The sequence below is a fragment of the Thalia democratica genome, chromosome 2 (assembly GCF_965202585.1).
Source record: "Thalia democratica chromosome 2, ktThaDemo2.hap1.1, whole genome shotgun sequence".
NCBI classification, from domain to species: domain Eukaryota; kingdom Metazoa; phylum Chordata; class Thaliacea; order Salpida; family Salpidae; genus Thalia; species Thalia democratica.
In genome coordinates this window covers 45,834,161-45,855,938 of record NC_139166.1, presented here as the reverse complement: position 1 = coordinate 45,855,938, position 21,778 = coordinate 45,834,161, and the positions used below count along the sequence as shown (strand labels likewise).

Genomic DNA, 21,778 nt, shown 5'->3' with positions numbered 1-21,778 from the left:
GTCTAAGAATAGTTTATTGCTTTAGGTATCTAGGGATAAGTTTTACATTTATTCCATGTGTGGTATATTTTTTGGTTCAACTCGTATACCTTAGTCAGGGTTGCCAAAGGTTTTTACAAAATATTTTTCGGGATTTCTAAATTTCTTCCAGGTTTTTGAAGTACAATTTTTTTAGTAATAAATTTAAGGTCTTAAATAGTATAAAAGTGTTGTAAAGACACTGTAATTCTACTTTAAATGTGTTGTATAACAAATTAAATTCTAAATTATACTAAGAAAAAATATTGTACATGATAAATTTTTCATATCTAGTCTTAGTTATATTTTTTTACATGTAAAATTGTTCGAAGTTACAGGTTTTTTTCTAACATTTCTCAAACTCCAGGTTTTTTTGCCTAAATTGTCAAATTTTATATTTTTTCCAACCCTGCTTAATTTATATACTGATTATTAAAATTTGTTTCAACAATTTAAGCTTCATATGTTACTGCACTTCTTGGAAATATGTTCATCTACAACAGAGTTTCTAGAGTGGGCCATATGGCCAATTTGGAGGTCATTTCAGAAATTTTAGGGGGGAGTGACTAGTAAAGTGGCCAAATTTACACTAGATATTTTGGAATTAATGATGAAGAGCAAAAAGGTATTAGGCATATTTAAGGGTAGTTTTGAAACTTACAACAGACAAGGGGTTCCCAAAGTGGGACGTTTTAGAAAGACATGGGGCCATAATTTGAAACTTACAACTAGATATTCTGGAATTGATGTTGAAGAGCAAAAAAAGTCTTATTTACCTTAAAGGTAGTTTTTTGAGAAATATTATTGGATGCCATTGATTTTTTTATTTTTTCAAAGGGGATCTTTTGAAAAAAGTTGGGGAAACTCTGATATACAATCATACATGAAATAAATGCATTAAAGTTAATTGAAGCGTTAAAAACTTGTTTAGCATATAACAGGGTTCGTGCGCGATTTTTTTTTCATTTAGCCTGACTGAGACCAATTTAGCCTGACATTTTTTCAAAGTAAGGAAAATCCCCTTTAGAAGTCATTTTAGGTATTGGGGGTTCTTGATAAGTACTATTGTAGTCTCCGACTTCAACCAGCTTTATCTCAAAAATATTTTGAGCTTTAAAAATCTGCAAAAAGCAACTCATAGCTTAGTTACAACTCAATAAAATAAGGCTAAATTGTAAAAAAGGTGATTGACCTCCCCCCTATGCCCTTAACATAACAAATTCAGTGATAAGTTTTAAAACAAGTGTTATATCTAATCTATTACTAGTGTAAAAATTTAATATATATTACTAAACACTATTGTTCAATTTAATTAAGCACTAAGTACAAACATTTTAACCAGAAGATTTAGAACAAAACGACGCGCATTGTCGTGTTTTATTGAAATTGAAACGCTAACACTCGTATTAAGATTCAAACAAACAGCTAAGTTGTTGAACTAAACTGTAATGTTTAAATTATATTTTTTCATAATTTGACGTATATAATCTACTCAAAACAAAATAAAGAAGATTCTTAAATTTTTTTTAGAGATTCAACAAAAGGTTTTAAGCACTTATTTTTACAAAAACTGACTGATTTTGTCTTAAATAACTAAATCTTTATTTAGAAACGAATTCACATTTCAATTTGATCTTAAAAATATTTCTCAATCTTTTTTAATCAAAAATTTTCAAGCATTTGAACTGAAATTCTCAAATTTTTAAATAAAAAAACTGATTTAGCCTGACGTTTTTCAACTTTTTTCAAAAAAACTGATTTAGCCTGACGCACACGAACCCTGATATAAGCTAATTTATATATACATATACTTATCATGGTTAGCTCGAAGTCGAATATAACATGCTGGCAAACCGCAATATTAGAAGTTTATAAATCAGTATATAACAATATTTTACATAAGTGACAGCTGCATAAGTTATTAAAAAATAAATTTATATGTCACTGAATATTTTGAATAATATAAACTATCATGCTATATACTGTTCAAAAAAAACTTATGCACAACTTTCAAGTTTTTAAAGCAGACTTTTTAGAACTTTTCAACCAAACTTTATTTTAGAAATTCAACGACATACTTGAAATAAACTTATGCATTCAACTGTTCGTGAAAAGTTTTGCAAAAAATGGCATGTATCTTTAAAAGTAAATCCACTTATCTGTACATATAGCAAAAGTAAGTGATCGTATAAAAACATTTAAAGACTCGATTTAAACAGATAATAAACTAAAGGTCTTGGTCCATAGGTGTATCTTCTGAGCCTTCACAGAGGAAGTACAACGTCAAATGTGGTGATTTGAGCTGCAATGATTGGCGAACTTCCCTTAAAGAAACGCTTGGTTCCGCTTTCTGCAAACATAATTTTGTTTATTAAACATAAATAAAACTTAATTAGGTTTTCGCGTTTTATTAGTTGTTCCCATGCAAATTAAATTCAAAACAAGAATATAGAGTTCTTAATAGAAAAATTGTTATTAAAAGAATAATAATAAAATTGTTGTTCATCAATACACAACTTAATAAAAATGCCTTTTTTCAAATACTTAAAATGCATCTTTTTAACTTGAATATCTTTCAAGTAACTAAGCTTTTTTTAACTAAACTATAAAACTTAAAAAATATTAAAAATTTTATTACCTACAAACTAGATTGTTAATGATAATAGGAAAACTTCATTCAAAAGTTGAAAACTTTATGATAACTAAGTTGATAAATAAAAACAATTAAGAAATATGCAAGTTAGAAAAATAACATCAAACAATAGAATTGGAAGATTATGACACATGTAAGCTAGTTAAGAGATTTTTCTTCAAAAACGTTGTATAAAAATTTTTTTTTTGTTTTGAATACAAACTTTTAGGTTTGTATTAATAAATTTAATCTAATTTTTGCGACAAACATGGTTTAAAAAGTTAATGAAAAGTAATTATTACGCAAATACTTATCAAAAAATGTCTTTATGCAAATACTCTTCAATATGTATTTTAAAATAACTTTTTATCGCCGTGATCTTCTAACTTTATTAACACTATTTATTAAAGTACTTTGTATAAATTCAAAAATTATTCTATCACTTAACGCTACACTAGTATCTTGCATTAAAATTTCTCAACTTAATAATAAACAAAAATTCAATGCTTCACAGCAAGTTTGACTAACACTAAATATTTTTTTATAGTATTAAGTGACTAGTATACGATGACTTTATAAAACTTTGAGACAAAGCATGTTGATAAGTCTAACTTTTGACTGTTATTACAAAACTGTTTTAATTAAGAAACTATTTTAACATTTAATTATCCATAGACACAAAACTATAGTTTAAATTACTATTTACAAAATTTTTATTTAGTATGACAAAAATTTATTATAACTGAAATTCATTCAGTAACATACAATTGAACTGCAAAAAAGTATTTGATCCCCTATAAAATGTTATATCCGCTTAATATAACGGTTGCATACACTCTCAAGTTTTAACCTTAGTTATATATTAAAAAAAGATTCGGAAAACTTTTTGTTTTTTCCGGTGTAAGGGTAACTAAAACAACTATAATTAATATCTAAAAAAATCGTGCATAAAAAATGTAAGTTATATATTTTAAAATTTGTAGAATTACATCTTGATTTTATCAATCAACTGCAAGCATTAAAGGCTTTGCTGGCACCAAATGTTTAACACAAACTATGTTGAAAACGTTTAAAAAAAAAAGAAGTTAAGGTTGTAAAATCAGAATTATTTAACTAAACTAATTTTTAATACATAATATAAATACAATATGTTACAAAAATAAATCAAAACCTTGTATAAATTTTCTCTTTTCACCTTGACATACAAGTTGTAAACGTCAGGGCTGGAATATTTGCTCAATGCGGGATCATGCGTAATTTTTTCAGTCAAATATTTAGAAATATGGCCTACAGTGGCAATTTGCTCAACTTTAAATCTTCTGTTGTTCAAATTAGATTAAAATTTAAAAAAATGTAATACTTATTTCGGTATAAAACTTTCATTTAAAATAGTCAAAAAAAAATTTTTTTTTGTAGTTATTAAATACTTAGATAATGTCAATGTTCTATCTAGTTAAAAAAAAGGTTAACTACTAGCATAAACTGTTTGACTTAGTCTTTTTTAACCTTAAATAGTTTATGACTTTCCACAGTTGATATAAGTTATGAAACATATTTAATTAAAACTGTTGATTTTTTTTAAATCAAGCTTATAGTGACAAAACTTGCTTTATGCGTTACACAACTTGATACTACTTAAAATTATTACTAAACATAACTAAAAATTGTACCAAGATAAACTTATAATTAACATTATAAATAGAGACTCAACCCATATAAAAGCTCTTAAAGTTCTAATCAACTTATGTTTATATATTGCTTGTTTTTTCAACTGAGATTATTAAAAATGCAGGTACGACATGTAAAAAATACATAAGCCTCATATCAGATAAACATGGGTGAGCATATCTATTAATTAAAAAAAACTCTTCTATGATATCTGGAGGAAGAAACAAAGGTGCATATTAATTTATGTGTTGCTAACATTTTGTTTATCCACCATTATTTGATCATATAAATATATACCTACCAAAATGCTTGTGTAAATTAACATAAACTATTATTTGAAAGTTTAACTAATTGAAAAATAACGAGTTATGGATCTTGGCGGTTTGGTTATTAAATATTTTTATGAATATCTTCAAGTTAGTTCAGTATTGTATTTAGCAAAAACATAAATAAATCATTGATAAAGCAAATTAAACTTACTTTTACAATGTGAATTACTAAAGTGACAAAAAATCCGATATATTATAAAGACTTTTGTTGTTAATTGTTTCATACTTTTTGTCTAAATAATAAATCTATCTAAGATTTATTACATAAAGCTTACTTTTGAAATTTTTAACTTTTAGTCAGAATAATGACATCAAAAATTAAATAGATCCTTGAAAAAAAAAATTTCAGCAGCCTTTAATAATACAATTCTATCAAAAACTCTAACAACTACTGGTGTAAACAATTTTGTAAAATGCTAAATAATTGAATTTCGTCAATCATTACTTTAAAATACAATTTTTACAGTTATGTTTTATTTAAAATATTAACATATATTTTAAAAGCAACTTCATGTACTTAAGTAAGAACATTTGTACCAACATTCGAAAACGATTTAAAGAAGGTCATTAAGTTTTGTTTCAAAAAAGTTATAAATTTCAAACTTTAGTTTAATTATTAAAAAGTTTATACTACTGTTTTTTTAATAATACAATGAGCTATTTGCCTATGATGTTACTCTATGTACATTTTTCTTTAAAAGTTAAAACAAAATTAGAAAAATCATTTAAGATTTTTTTTTATATACAATTTTAGTCTATTTTAGCAAATAGTGTGTAATTTGTAGTGATCCACCGGATCCAAGATCCGATTCCGGGACCCCGCGATATTTGCTTGGATCTGGATCCGGCCGGATCCTAGCTGAGAATTGACCGGATCCTGATCCAGTTAGGATAAACATTGTTTTCCGCGACCAGCTTCTTTCAGTTTTATAAACTTATATTATTGTGCTTTGAAAATTCAATATATATAAAATTAGTCAAGAGAAGCAGAATAGTTAAAATTTACTTATTTCAATCATTTGTTGTAAACATACAGGTACGTACATACATCAATTATAGTGAAAATAGTGAGTTGTTAGTTTTAAGTTTCTTGCAGATTTGATTCTTCTACTGACTCTACAATTTAGTTTTATCTATAAACTTGAAATATTTTATTGTTTTAATATAAAACATATTTTTAAAGTTTAATGTATTTCAATTTGTTATAAGCCTTAACAATTTTATTCTCATTTAAATATATCAAATTATGTAAAAACTCTACATATACAGCTCATTTAATATTTAGTTACTATAACTTTAAGAGGCAGCAATTGTTCAACAACTTTCTTTTTTCTATGTAGCTAAGAACAAATTTAAACCCGCAAATATTCTTACAGGTGATGAATATAAACTTATTAGCCTTCTAAATTAGCTGCTCGAACCTTTTTACATAGTAACGCTCAGTGTGGTAAAAACAACGTATGGCTGTCAAGTGTAATCCCGCATGCAGCAGTACTAAAAAAGCTTTTTAATCATAAAGCTAATAGTCCACTAGGTCAAAGTGGGTTCTACAACATTAGCAAACTTAGCAGAAAGTATAGAAGAGGCTTTTGAAAGAAGGTTTTATGCTACTAATAACAGCACACGTATAACCCTTCATGATAACGACTTGTTTTTGCTCACAACAGCTCTTGATCCACGGTATCGACTTGACTTTTCCCTGCTAATCTCAAAGAGAAGGTTGTAAGGCTAATGAAGTCAGAATTAAAAAACCATAGTTGTTGTATAACTGGTCAAAGTGGTCTAGCTCCTCTAGTACAGCCTAATAAACCTAAAAATGATATTTATATATTTTGTTTGTCGTTCTTTTAAATCGAAAACAAGAGCAAAGACTCAAAAAATTGAGCTTATAACTCTCTGCTTTTACAGTATCGTCTTAAACACATTGTTTTGTTCAGGAATTGTATCAAGCTCGGGATTACTTTTACGAGTATGCCTACTAGTACCTGACGTCTTTTCGGCCGATTAGACACACGTAGCGTGCTTAGAAACTAGCTTTGTAAGGCTAGAGGCCGAGAGCGCCTTGGGCTTTTTACTGGTAGTACTCATAGCCTAATAAAAGTTTAACTAACATCTTATTAGTGATTAAACTAGACAGTGGTTATTTAAGTTTAACTAGTGGTCTTAAGATATAATTTAATGTAAAGTTTAATATAACTTTAAGATGAGCTATATAGTACTTATACTCAGTATATAATGATTCTGATATATAATATAAATATAAACTATAAAGTAAATTTTTAATTTAATCTTAGTGACTTTAACGTATAACTTACTATTTAAACTTGATATAGAACAAAATACGATATTAAATACTTTCAGTATAAATATTTACTTAACTACGTTCTACCGATAATACTAAAAATATAGATTCAGCACTCAAAATTTATTTTACAATTAACAATAAAGCGATAAAAGTAACGTTCACACACGTGCCAGTCAGAGCTCGACGGTTTGTTTGCAGGGCAACTTTTATTAAATGTATTAGCGTTTGTAATAACTTCTCAGCAAGTCTTACTGAAGTCAGAGCCAAGCTAGGACCTGAAACGTATAAAACGTCTAAAGTCCGCTTTGGTTGAACTACAATAGAAGTTTCTACTTGAGAAACAGTTTAAAAAAAACAACTGCGGCTCTTACAGTGATCAATTGACCCACTGTAGAAGTGTCATACTCGAAAAAACGGTTGTAAGCGATAAACGAAAGCTAAAAAGTGTATTGAGATACACTTGCTTTCGTTTCTCAGCGGATTTTACTGAAGTCGGTAGACTACAATATAAGTGCAATGCTGAGTAACAGTCGCCGAAAACATCAAAAGTTGAAGGCATATAACAGCTAAAATACAATCTAAAAGACGTTCACAACTAGACCGAAACACGTTCTGGTAAACGTTTCTCTAGGTCTTATTTGTTACCAAGTCAAAAAATATACAATTCTAAAAAAAACAGTGAAATCCTGTTCACAAAGAATCTAAAACATGCCTGCTAAAACAAAAAAGCGTTTGCTTTAATTGTAACTATCCTTGCCAACAATGATAGTCAGCCAGAACGAAAAGCAAATGAACGCTTCTCTCGTGGAGCTTGACTTTAAGTAGCTACAATCAAAATATTCTTCTTTTTTTAAAGTCTCTCGGAGAACAAGCAGGTAGTGCAAATAGATTAAGTTGATCAAGAAATTCAGACAGAAATTAAGTTTTTTTTGGCTGAATAAAATTTATCTGCTGAAGAATTTAAAGATGGTTAAGTCTTGTCTTCGTTGAACTCAAACAAGAAAAAGTACACCCATCTTACCAGGTTTGCAAAAAGTTATCTTTCGGCACCACCTTCTTCTGTTTATTCTGAAAGGTTATTTTCAGAAGATAGTAACTTGTACGAACAAAAGCAAAATCGATCGCTTCCAAAAACGGCAAATTTTTTTTTTCATTCATCAAAACTTGAAAAAAACAAGATTAAACTTCTTTGAAGCTTAATGGCGTTGATATGAGTAAATTTTATTTACTTAATTACTTACTTTTATATATGTAAACAGTTGCTAAAGAAGTTATTGTTTATCTTATCTTCGAACTTTTGTAAATAAAATACTAATAATTTTTGTTATAAAAAAAAATCGTTATTTTTTAAAGCATTGTAACTATTAGTTTATTTTTCTTTTAAGTCATACAAGGTATAGAATTCAAGTTTAGTCATATTAGTACAAGGGTCGGCAGCCTTATATAAGTAGCGGCCCAATTTTTTTACAAAAGTCTGCTCGCGGGCCGCAGTTTATAGAAAATTATTGAAATAAATAACAGAAAAGTACTATTTAAACAAAAACTTTAAACAAAAAAGGCTATAAAACAGCACTAGTAATGAGTAATTATTTAAATTAAACCCTAGTTAAAAGTTTCACCACAAAAACTTGTTTTTCTATTATTTTAAAAACGGATGTTTTTAGATGAAGTGTACCTCGCAGACAGCAGATTTTGTCTTGGAGGGCCGCATTTGGCCCGCGGGTCGCAGTTTGCCCGACCCCTGTATTAGTAGCTTAAATTTCAACACTTAAGCTGAAATTTCGTATAGGTAGATTTTTTTTACAACATTCTTTTTCCTAGTGTTCAAATATAATATTTAGACAATAACATTGTGTTTTAAACAGTTTTTTTAATTAATGGCATTATAATAATTAAAATTTATAATTTTGTTCTCTATTAAAACTACTTAAAACTTAAAACATTTAGGATCCCGATACGGCCTAATATATCACTAGTAATTTGTTATCGTTTTACTATTTTTAAAAACTTTTAATACTAATATCATATACTATAACACAAGCATAGTAAAAATAATGAATTGATAATACTCATTATTTATTAGTTAACCTGATTATCATTATTGAACTTACAGTTAACTTCTTAGTTTTAATAAATTAAACAGGCTTTGGGTTTGATCTCAACTTGCTAAAAATCTACAACGCTTGATTCATAAACCAACAAGGTGGAACTAGACACATTTTAAGCATTGTTGAATGAAAAGAGCCCATCGATACACAATAGTTTTGGATTCTTATTAAAACAACTAACATTGTGGTATTAAGGGCATAGGGGGGGGGGGGGGGGGGGTAAACACCCTTTTTTGGTTTTTGATATTATTTTATATAGTTTTTACTAAGCTACAAGATTCTTTTTACAGATTTAAAAAATTCAAAATAGTTTTTGAGATATAGCCGGTCAAAGTCGGAGGCAACAATAGGATCCTTATGGGAGGGGCAAACTAAAACGGCAAATAACTAGAAATCACTAAAAATCTATCTTCTCCTACGTTTTTTGAGATAACTACCTCAAATTTTAAGGAAATGTTCCTTGCAGTATTTAGAAAATTCTGTCGGAAGGAATTTCAAAAAAAAAACATAAGAAAAAAATTCTGTAATAAAAAAACAAAAAAAAACTGTTTTTTTTGTTTATTTTTTATATAATATTTTTATTTTTAATTTTTTTTTAAATTCCTTCCGACAGAATTTTCTAAATATATCAAGGAACACTTCCTGAAAGTTTGAGGTAGTTATCTCAAAAAACGTAGGAGAAGATAGATTTTTAGTGAAATAGTCTATTTTTGCTGTTTTAGTTCGCGCCTCCCATAAGGTACCTATTGTCGGCTCCGACTTTGACCGGCTATATCTCAAAAATTATTTTGAATTTTTAAAATCTGTAAAAAGCTTCTTGTAGCTTAGTTAAAACTATATAAAATAAGATCAAAAACCAAAAAAGGGTGTTTACCCCCCCCCCCCCCCCCTATGCCCTTAAACTACCTTTAAATAGCAATTAACCAATTTTAAAATAAGTAAATTATAAAATAAAAATAAGCTTTTAAAAACAGATTTGATAATATTAAAACCTAGTTGCTGTGTATCCACTTTGTTCAGGGTGAGCTTTCAGTTCAACAGTGATCTGTCCGTCATAATCGTCTTTTTGCTCTTCTGTAGAATGATTATTCATTAAAAACAAGCGTAAACTAACTTAATACGAAGTAAAAATAAATTGGTAAATTGTAAAACGGGGGCTAAAAACGTTAGTTGAGTAATTTTAAATTTGTATAAGCATATTTTCAAGCCTTTAATAAAATATTACGTAGATAACTACTTTTGATAATTACACTAAAAAGAGAGTTACTAGCAGTATCTAAATTTTAATACAGGGGCTTTCTATATTGCAGAGATTCAAAGAATTTTAATCTGAGAAAACTTATTAAATAAAAAACTCTATATATAATTAATAGTAACCCTAGGAGTTTAAATGTCCTTTTAGTAAAATTCTAATTACTAAAAAGTTTTTAAATTAAAAATTCTAAACTTGTTTGAAATCAAAAAAAGATAGTATTTCTACAAACATTAAAACATTCATTTTTAGTTTGATAAAAATAAAAACATTCAAGTTTTATTACTTATGCATAAAAATATTTAATTACATTAAATATATAATTTTATAAAAAATAATATGTCTGAATAAACTTGCACCAAAGTGTTGTTTTTTAAAATGATTCATTTATAATCATTTCTTAAAATAAAAACGTTTAAAACCAAATAAATATAAAACAAAGATTTAAATAAGTTTACCCTGATAATAACAACACATTCATATGAAGAATGTTAAAAATTTTAGAAATATGTAAGAAGTAGTAGCTATAAAATATTAGAATTAGTAGAATAAAACAATAAGGATAAAAATACACAGTTTAAATGATTGAAAAAGACACTACTTGCAAAACTAATTTAATGTAACGAAATGTTTTAATACAAAAAAATTTCTTTTAAGATAACATATTTAATTTTGAAAAAAAAAATTAATTGCGCAACAAGCAAAAATCATCAAAACTTTTGAATAACAATAGGAAAAAATATTAGTTTAAGGGCATAGGGGGGAGGGGTAAACACCTTTTTTCTTGAAATTTGATCTTTTTTTATATAGTTTTTACTAAGCTACAAAATTCTTTTTACAGTTTTTAAAAATTCAAAATAACTTTTGAGATATAGCCGGTCAAAGTCGGAGGCAACAATAAGATCCTTATGGGAGGCTCAAACTAAAACGGCAAATAACTAGAAATCACTAAAAATCTATCTCCTCCTACGTTTTTTGAGATAACTACCTCAAGTTTTCAGGAAATATTTATTGCAATATTTAGAAAATTCTGTTGGAACAAAATTAAAAGATTAAAAATAAAAATTTTATAACAAAAAAACAAAAAAAAAAGCTTTTTTTGTTTATTTCTTGTATAAAATTTTTATTTTTTAATTTTTCTAAAGTTCTTAACAACAGAATTTTCTAAATATATCAAGGAACATTTCCTGAAAGTTTGAGGTACTTATCTCAAAAAACGTAGGAGAAGATAGATTTTTAGTAAAATAGTCTATTTTTGCTGTTTTAGTTTGCGCCTCCCATAAAGAACCTATTGTTGCCTCCGACTTTGACCGGCAATATCTCAAAAATTATTTTTAATTTAAAAATCTGTAAAAAGCATTTTGTAGCTTAGTAAAAACTATATAAAATAAGGTTAAATTTCAAAAAAAGGTATTTACCCCTCCCCCCTATGCCTTTAAACACTAAATCAAAATAAATTTTACAGTGTATACCTTCAACATTAGCGGCATTCATAAGATGTGAATCAATTTCTTCTTTTATACTTGTATGTTGAATCTCCTCACCTAGTTCATTTTTGAAATCATTCTTTTTTGGTCGCTGGTTTCTAATAAAACAAAAACATAAATTCTTTAGACTATTCTTATATACATTTTAAAACTATAGTTTGCATTATATAACGAAGGATAGTTCATACATAGTACAGTTTTAAAACATGGGTGGGTAACTTTACAGTCTGTAAAAAATATCTAGCCCTTGAATTTTTTTATATTAACTTTTACTAAACAAATAAATTCAAAAAATAAAAGTATGATTTAGTTTTAATAAATTTAACCATTCTTAGGTAAATATATTCTATTATATCAATAACAACAGTGTTTTGCAGTTTTTTATTTATTTACTTTTAAGTTTGATTATTAGGAAACTAAGATTCCATTTTGCAATTATATATGATAATTTAGTGGTTAGAAAAATTTAAATATCTTTAAGTTTACAAAAGTAAAGTGGCCATGAAAGTCTATGTCTAACAAATACGGTTTGTTATATACAAAAATGTAACATATCTGGTCAACTGACTAGAAGTCTCTATTTAAGAATAATATTTTAAAACAAATACCATAACATTTAAACTTTTGTATTTTTTAAACAATAAATATTTAAAAAAAAATTTTTAAGTTTAAGTAGGAATGAAAAAGTTTTAGTAAAATTAATAAAGAATATAGTATTTTGAATTTAGATTTCACAGGCTAATTTTATTATAAATAATATTCATATTAATTGAATCTTATTGCTTACAAATATAAGTCTTTTTTTTAAAGTTAGTTTTATGGATGAAAACAAACCTCATAATTGACTGATGTTGGAGACCTTCTTCAACACTTTGAAAATGAGCCTTGGTGCTGTTGTTATGAGACATCATTGCTTGATAAGCAACCTCATGAACTGATTGCATGCTGTCACGGTTTGGGTAAATTTGACTGATGAGTTTGTCAAAATTGGGGTCTGGGCGAAGTGACCTCCTTGAAACCAATTTTTTTCTACAAGTTGGACATTCCTTGTTCCTAAATAATCATTTTTGTACAATGACATATTTCAAAACATTTAACTTGATAGAACGATGTATATATTTTTTTGTTGAAAACACATTTTTAGATTTCTTTTCATAGCTACAAGAATTTTTTTATAACTTAAAATTTGAAGAGTTTAAGGTCATGGGGGCCAAGGCATCTTTCATACAAAATAACAATGGTTTTTATTTAAAAGCTTTAAGTATGAATTTTAAGTATTTTTAACAATGTGAAAATTTGGATCAAATTTTGTTGTATAGTCCGTTTTATAAAAAGCTTTAAATACAAACCTATGAACATCAATTTTTCCTTTTTAATTTTAATTAGAAAAAAAATTATTTTTATTTTTGTTGCATGAATGTGTTTAGTTCTACTAGTTTTAAAGTTCACTGATGAAGGACGGTTGTCCGAAATTAATTTGAACAAAATGTTGCAATAAACTGGTAGATTTTTAAACCATCGTTTATTTATTTTTTGTAACTACTGATGCAGGGAAAAAATCACTAGTAAAAACAATTGACTTGTGTCCTGGACCGATTTGCGAATTATTTATAAATCCTAATTTTAATTAAAAAATCTTATTATAAATCTAAAGGAATTGGTTAAAACTTGTATAACATAGATTTTTTAAATAAAATAGTGTTTTCCTAGTTTTTTTTAAGTTTTAACCTTCTATATAGATCCTTTTGAGCTTACCTATTTCGATCTTTTTTTGTATCAAAATAAACTTTGAATTTTCTAAAGCTGTAAAAAGTATCTGGTAGCTGATGGAGAATTAAATAAAAAAAAGTTTAGATGTAAGACCCTTTATGGCTGTAAATAATAATAAAAACATTTAATTAAACCAAGGAAAAGTTAAAGTTGTTATTAACTATTGTTCCTCTTTTTTTAAAGTATACTAAACAAAGTTCATGTTTTCAGCAATGCTATACCTTTGCAAACAAAAAACAATAAATATACTAAAGTTTTTACATTTTTTAAAGGTAACTTTTTACAAAAACACTGAAAATAATTTTAATAGTAAGCTTAAGTGCCAAGATTAATATAAACAGAAAAAAATATTTCTTTTTTAAATATTGTTACAAAAAGAAAAGATACATATAAGCTTTTTTAATTATAACTTGTTGTAAAAATGTAAAACATAAAAAACTTATAAATTTTGATAAAAGGTTGGCTTCGATTTGAAAACATTTAATTAGAATTACAAAAAATTATAAGAAAAAATTAAAAAAACAGTGCATTTATATTTTTTAATTCAGTAACCTTGTTCTTTAAATAAATAATAGTTAGAAAAATTAACAGAAATGATGTTAACTACTAATACATTACAACATACCCGCTTCTGAGAGCAGTTGTGATGCATTCACAACAAAATCTGTGCAAACACTCTTTAGTAGTGTGAGTATTCTGGAGTAAGTCTAAACAAATAGGACACATTAGCTCACTATGCAAACTGCGAGGCTTGATTCCGACTGGAGTGTCATGTGCTCTGATTAACTAGAAACATAAAAATTAACTTTAAGGACTTGTATAAACAAAAATAGTTTCAAGTCATAATTAGTTACAACTAAACTACTCTGTTTTACATTTGTTAAATAAAGCCAAAACAAAAGTAAATATTATACTTTGATCTAAAAAAGATAATAAATTTAGTTTGTTTTAAACTTTGTTATTATGTCTCTGATTAAATTTTTTAATTCCTAACCTTATACTGGACAAAATCCTTAATTCAATGCAATTTCTAAGAACTAATAAAAATAATTTATCCAGGTAAAAGTTTATTTAGCAAAACTTTCAAGCAACTAGTTGTAAATAATTAAGATAGCTTGCTGATTTTATAATTAATCTTTTAGAGGCTTGTAAGGGTCTAAATAAAAATATATTCACTCAAACTTATAAAAATTTGATTTAATTTTTTATTGATCCATTTAGAATTCAACTTTTCTTTACCAGAGTTTACTTTAGAGGTAGACTCTTATATATACTGATGTCTTGTTTGATAAAAAAGAATTTAATTAAGTTAATGAACTTTAAAATGTATTCATTTGTACAATTTACATATTTTTTCAATAAATACCTTAATTTTAAAATAAATGAATTAAATTTTCAGAAAAATCTATGAGAAAATTTGTTTAAAAATTGATCTTGTATTAAAAGAAAGAAAAATGTAATTTCTCAAAACCATGGTCAAAGGATTGGTGTTTAGAGTAAAAAATTGAAATATACTTATAAGTTTTTGTTAATATTTTTATTTTTTTTAGGCTTCTCAAAGACAAAATGGTTATCAAAGACTGTTTTCACTTGTACCAATTCAATCTAATTTTTTAAATTTATTGAGGACTAAAAACTTTGTACCAACCTTGCCTTAATGTTATTTTATATGTTTTTTTTTTAATTTGATTAACAAAACTAGTCAATAAGTTACAAGCTTATCAGACTAAACAACCAATTTTTATAAAACTTAAGAACAAACAAAGCCAACTTTAATAAACCAAATCTGTTGTTGCTTTGAAGAAAAAAAAAAAATAATAGTCGTTGTGGTAACATCTTTATAACTAAGTAGTTACAAATTTAAATTGTTGCTAAATAACATTTATGCAGATATAAATCATAAAACTTAATACATTTTGCATATTTTTTTTTTTTTACTGCATAAGAAACTATTTTAATAAGACAACTAGTGGCTTAAAAAAAAGAATCTGTTGTATAAAAATTATTAATAATATTAAGGTAACTGAACAGTTTATTATGTATAAAATTTAGTTAGTATCATATTATGGGCATAGGGGGGGGGGGGGTAAACACCCTTTTTTGTTTTTTTATCTTATTTTATATAGTTTTTACTAACCTACAAAATGCTTTTTACAGATTTAAAAAATTAAAATAATTTTTGAGATATTGCCGGTCAAAGTTGGAGGCAACAATAGGTACCTTATGGGAGGCGCGAACTAAAACGGCAAACATAGACTATTTCACTAAAAATCTATCTTCTCCTACGTTTTTTGAGATAACTACCTCAAATTTTAAGGAAATGTTCCTTGATATATTTAGAAAATTCTGTCAGAAAATTCTGTCTGTGAGGTAGTTATCTCAAAAAACGTAGGAGAAGATAGATTTTTAGTAATTTCTAGTTATTTGCCGTTTTAGTTTGCGCCTCCCATAAGGTTCCTATTGTTGCCTCCGACTTTGACCGGCTATATCTCATAAATTATTTTGAATTTTTAAAATCTGTAAAAAGCATCTTGTAGCTTAGTAAAAACTATATAAAATAAGATAAAAAACCAAAAAAGGGTGTTTACCCCCCCCCCTATGCCCTTAAATATTTAATAAATTTAAGGACATAGGGGGGATAAATCACTTCTTTTGAAATTTTATCTTATTTTATTGAGTTTTAACTAGGCTATAGGACACTTTTTACTGATTTAAAAAATTCAAATAATTTTTGAGATATAGCAGGTCAAATTTGGAGGCTATAATAGGTTCCTTATGGAAGGTTCAAACTAAAATCACATAAAAAAGACTATTTATCTAAAAATTTATCTTTTCCTGCGCTTTTTGAGATAACTACCCCAAAATTTCAAAAAATGTTCCTTGCAATATTCTAAAAATTCAGTTGCAAGTTCAAAAAAAAAATTAAATAAAAATTTTATATAAAAAATAAACTGTTATTTTTTTTGTTTTTTGTCATAAAATTTAATTTTTTTAATTTAAATTTTGTTCTGACAGAATTTTTTAAATGTTGCAAGGAATATTTCCTACAAGTTTGAGGAAGTTATCTCAAAAAACGAAGGAGGAGATAGATTTTTAGTGAGTTCTAGTTATTTGCTGTTTTAGTTTGCGCCTCCCATAAGGAACCTATTGTAGTCTCCGACTTTGACCGGTTATATCTCAAAAATTATTTTAATTTTTTAAAATCGGTAAAAATCAACTTGTAGCTTAGTTATAACTCAATAAAATAATACTAAATTATGAAAAAGGTAATTAATCCCTCTATGCCCTTAATTGTAAAGTATTAATATTCTTAAAATATGTTTTCATTTCAGCAGATATTTACCTTTTTTAGTGTGGAAAAGTTTTCTAAAATCAAAGTCAGGTTATTTGATGTTAATTTAATTTTTTCTCATATACATCAACCTGCTTAAAAACAAATTTATTATGAAAGTTGAAAAAAAAAACAACCTGAGGCTTTCTAAATATTTCATAAGCTGTTAATTCCCAAGTTTTTCGGCTATGGTAGTTGTCATGTGCCATGCTTTTATTTAAAAACCTGTTTGGTTACAATTTATTAATATATTTTATAAAGGCATTTGAAAAGTTGAAAAGCACAAAATTTCCACTTTTTCAACTTATAGTGATAAAACTGGACAGAATTTATAGTTTTATATGGTTATAATTTTTTTACAAAGCCAAAATTTGTATGCATTTTTATATATTTTTGAGAAAACTAGATCTTTAGATATACTTGAATGCATATTTTAGCTTGAAAAAGCATCTTTAGTTTGTAGCATAATTAAAGAACTCAACAATTTTTTTTTTCTGAAATTCCATTTTACTTTTGCTAAAACAATCATTTGACAACTGTATAAATAACAGTATTTAACTACATATATAGTTATAAAATCTTCACAGAGTATTATGATGGCAAACAAAAATAATGGCTTTAAAGTTAATTAAATGATGACAATTAAAAATTATTATAATCTGGACGCAAAGATTAAATTCTTATATACAGATATCACTATGTGATTTAAATTAAATTTACTCATATTTTTTTATAAATCTCCTCAAGTGTTTTATTTCACAAGTGTGAAGTACTAGCATGAAGTTTTTGTGAATTCAATATTGTAATATTTAGATATCTTGTAAAACCTAATACAAAACATTCAATTTTAAATTAAAAAAAGTCAATACTTATACTTTTCTGACAACATTAAAACTTTTCTTTAAATTCTTAAAGGTCTTATTTTAACTGTCCATTCCTTAATGTTTGCTATTTGGCTTTTTTTTTTATGAGCAGTGATATTTCTAATACAGTGACTTTTCATTGTATGTCAAAATGTTTATACACAGCTTCATACATTAAATTAAAAAAAGTCAATACTTATACTTTTCTGACAACATTGAAACTTTATATTTAAGTTCTTTAATGTCTTATTTAAATTTTCCATATTCATTAATTTTTGCTATTAGGCCGTTTTTTATGAGCAGTGACATTTCTAATACAGTGATTTTTCATTGTATGTTAAAATGTTTATACACAGCTTCATACAATAAATTTAAAAAATTCGATACTTATACTTTTCTGACAACATTGAAACTTTATATTTAAGTTCTTAAAGGTCTTATTTTAATTTTCCATTCCTTAATTTTTTCTATTTGGCCTTTTTTTATGAGCAGTGACATTTCTAATACAGTGATTTTTCATTGTATGTTAAAATGTTCATTCACTGCTTTATACTTTAAATTAAAAAATGTCGATACTTAATTTTATTTGACAATATTGAAACTTTTTATTTGAGTTCTTATACTTTTCTGACAACTGGTGTAGAAGAAAACTATTACAAAAGATTAGAATTAGCAACAAGATTAATTAGCAAAGGAGGTAAACTATTTGTATTTAAAGTTTATTATGTTTTTTAGTTTCATATGATTAAAATGGTTTCAATAGTAACTAGAACTTTATTCACAGTAATCAATACGAATCCTCGTAATATTTGCAAAAATTACCACCCACCTGCAACAACAGTTTGCAGGCTAAAAAAGAAAGAAAAAAATAATTGGGTTAGACAAAGTTTTACTATTATATACGTTTATATATGTTACAAACTACTTACCAGTTTAGACTATTATCTTTTTAATTATATAATAATTGAGTTTTTAAAATTTTAGTTAGGCTGTGGAAATTGTGGCCAGTGGTACCATATATGCTGTTTGGGATACTCTTTAAAAACGTACAATATTGTAAAAAAACAAAAGTTCATCTTCCATTTGTGTAGTTATTCAGTTTTGTTAGAAAGTTGTGAGGAGTTTTAAGCTTAGTTTTAAAAAATCATCAGGTTTTTTTGATATTTATTGTTTTACTTTTTATGAAAAGTTTTTATGGACAACTTTAATTCCTTTGTTTGATGTTTTTTTTTAATTTTGTTGAAACATGTGTACAACCAAGGTAGCTATAAACATAATTTTAATTACTTTATCTGCTATTTGTTTGTTTTACGATAAAATTTTTGAATTTGGTAAAAAAAAAATTTTTTTCAAAATAAAAACTAGTTTTGCCAAACATATCGTGAATTACAAAGATTAATTTTTATTAACCAAATATTTTCAAATTTCATTAATAATTTTTTTTTTCTTAATTTTGTGTTAAAATAGTAAAATACTTGTATCTTTTCTATGGTAAAATAAAAAACTTTGTTAAATTTAACAGCAATGTTTTTTAAACCTAGTTTACTTACTTTTCAAATTTAAATATATATTTGTTGTGTTTATATTTAGTCTAAATTTTGATAGATGTTATCAGTGAAGTCATGGTGTGCAGAATGCAGTGCAAAGCACATAAACTGCTTTAAAAAGTTAAATCGCTTAATTAAGCCTTCCAATTTTCTAAATAATAAATATTATAATAAATGTAACTTAAGTAACTTCATTTAACTATTACATCTACACGGCTAAAAAAATAGCTAAAAACATGCCAAACTTAGTATACTAAACTAAAAAGTTTTGATCCAACAAAGAAAGTTTTAGTTAAAATGTATTGTATTAAAAATATCACTGCTCATAAAAATCGGCCAAATGGCAAAAATTAAGGAATGTACAATTTATATAAGACCTTAAAGAACTTAAATATAAAGTTTCAATGTGTCAGAAAAGTATAAGTACAGTAACCTCTTGCTTATTTACGCACAGTGTCCACAGATAAAATGAGTAAAGATATGAGATATGAGAGGTACCAAATATACTTACTATAATGGATATTTTTTGATATTGCTTCTAGTTAAAAGCTGACTGGGGACTTTCCCATTTTTAACAGTTTGTTTATTTGAATATAAAAATAAAAGATAAAACTATACATATATTAAAATATAAAATAATTAAATCTATATAAAATAATAATAATTGTAAAAAATTTACTAATTTAAATAATAAGTAGATTTTATCTTTAATTGTATGTGACTTATTTGGTACTAATATTTATATTCTATTCTATTTAGCAAATTCAATTTATTATTAAGCATTTGTTTACAATTAAGAAATGGTGTGGTGTTATATTAAAATTTATTTCTATAGCTTTTTACAAAAATATGCATTTGGTGCTTTAATCTGGTATACTCAGGTATAACTAAATGTTTATCAATTAGTCAACGAACATAAGTTTACGAAGTCTAAATATATAGAGAGGTGAGTTAGCATTTAAAAACATACTTTAAATTAAAAATATACAATAAACCAAATTTGTGCAAAAAAAAAAATAAAAATTGTAGTTTTTGAATTTTTTAGAATTCTAAAATGGTAACTAAACGAGAGTGCGTAACGTCACAAGTGCGTAAAGATGCGAGAGGTTACTGTATTGACTTTTTTTAATTTAATGTATGAAGATGTGAATAAACATTTTAACATACAATGAAGTCACTGTATTAGAAATGTCACTGCTCATAAAAACACGGCCAAATAGCAAAAATTAAGGAATGGACAATAAAGTTAGACTTTTAACAACTTAAATATAAAGTTTCAATGATGTCATAAAAGTATAAGTATTGACTTTTTTTAATTTAAAATTGAATGCTTTGTATTAGGTTCTATAAGATATCTAAATATTACAATATCAAATTTCACAAAAACTTCATGCTTGTGATTTATTATCAATTTTTACTAAGCATTTAATAAAAAAAATAATAATAAATTATTTTTTTTTAATATCCATATTTCTTAGTGAATAAATGATGAAGAACATATTTTTTCCAACTGTTAGTTAATATTCCGTTTTATTTGGCCTTATTCTGGAATAAGGAATTCTGGAATAAGGCTAAATAGTACAATATATTGACAGTTGAAAAAAAAAATATTGTACAGCCTTTATTTACTAATAAATATGAATATTAAAAAAAAATCATTATTTTTTTAATTAAACTCGAGCTTAGTAAAAATTGATAACAAAACTCATTTTTTTCTAAGGGGCCCCAATCCAATAGATTTTTTGGTTATGATTAAGTTTTTATATAGCTATTAAGATAAGGAAAATAATTGGGTCTAAAGTTTGGAGATTTTTAAAAATTCTTGAAAAACCTTACCAAGCTAACTTCACACTCGTTTTTAAATCATAGTGCAGCTTTGACTTAAAATTTGGAATATCAAATAAATTATTTTTTTACAGCTTGATATTCAGCTGAAAGCAGAGCTACTAAAATTCGAGATTTTTTTGTTATTGAACAACAAAAAAAGAGGCTCAAAATATTGACTCCTAGGACCTGGTGCACAAAGAATCTTTCGGTTATCAAGTCGCACACCACTTAAATATCTTTTAACGTTTTTACCAGGAAAAAAACTAAAAAGGTCTGAACTAAATAGTTAACAGTTAGTTTAAAAATTGTGTTCAACACATTTTTAAGTAAAATACTTGTAAATCTTTTTAATCTGCATATTAACCAATCATAAGATACAAATAACAAACGATATTTAAATTAAATTTAATTGCTATAATAGAATTCAGCTTTTTTTTTTGTGCTTTTTTATTATCTTATTGAAATCGTTGTTTCGTTTTTGTCCACTGTTTACGCCGTCACTTTGGTCTAAAATGCCAGAACAGAACTCAAAAAAAAATTGTTTGAATACTGAACAAAAATTTGTCTGTTTTAACTTTATATATCATTGTTCAAGTAAATTTTGTCAACTCGCTCATTGCCAACCTGGTAACTATAAATAA

At 26.0% G+C, this 21,778-nt stretch overlaps 1 protein-coding gene across 2 annotated transcripts; it reads right to left on the bottom strand.

The window, feature by feature from the left end:
* Positions 1–1,762: 1,762 nt before the first annotated feature.
* On the bottom strand, positions 1,763–17,121 carry LOC145829489 (E3 ubiquitin-protein ligase RING2-like). Of its 2 annotated transcripts, XM_082937299.1 has the most exons (8): positions 17,038–17,116; positions 15,341–15,364; positions 14,195–14,355; positions 12,634–12,852; positions 11,785–11,897; positions 10,053–10,134; positions 3,822–3,969; positions 1,763–2,368 (listed from the first exon to the last, which is right to left on the bottom strand). In XM_082937299.1, exons 1-8 carry the CDS (start codon positions 17,107–17,109, stop codon positions 2,246–2,248), a joined length of 942 nt encoding a protein of 313 aa, XP_082793425.1. In that variant the 5' UTR covers positions 17,110–17,116; the 3' UTR covers positions 1,763–2,245. The 2 variants fall into 2 exon arrangements, with proteins under 2 accessions (XP_082793425.1, XP_082793426.1); XM_082937300.1 differs by lacking the exon at positions 15,341–15,364 and having other exon boundaries at positions 1,767–2,368; positions 17,038–17,121.
* Positions 17,122–21,778: the final 4,657 nt, after the last annotated feature.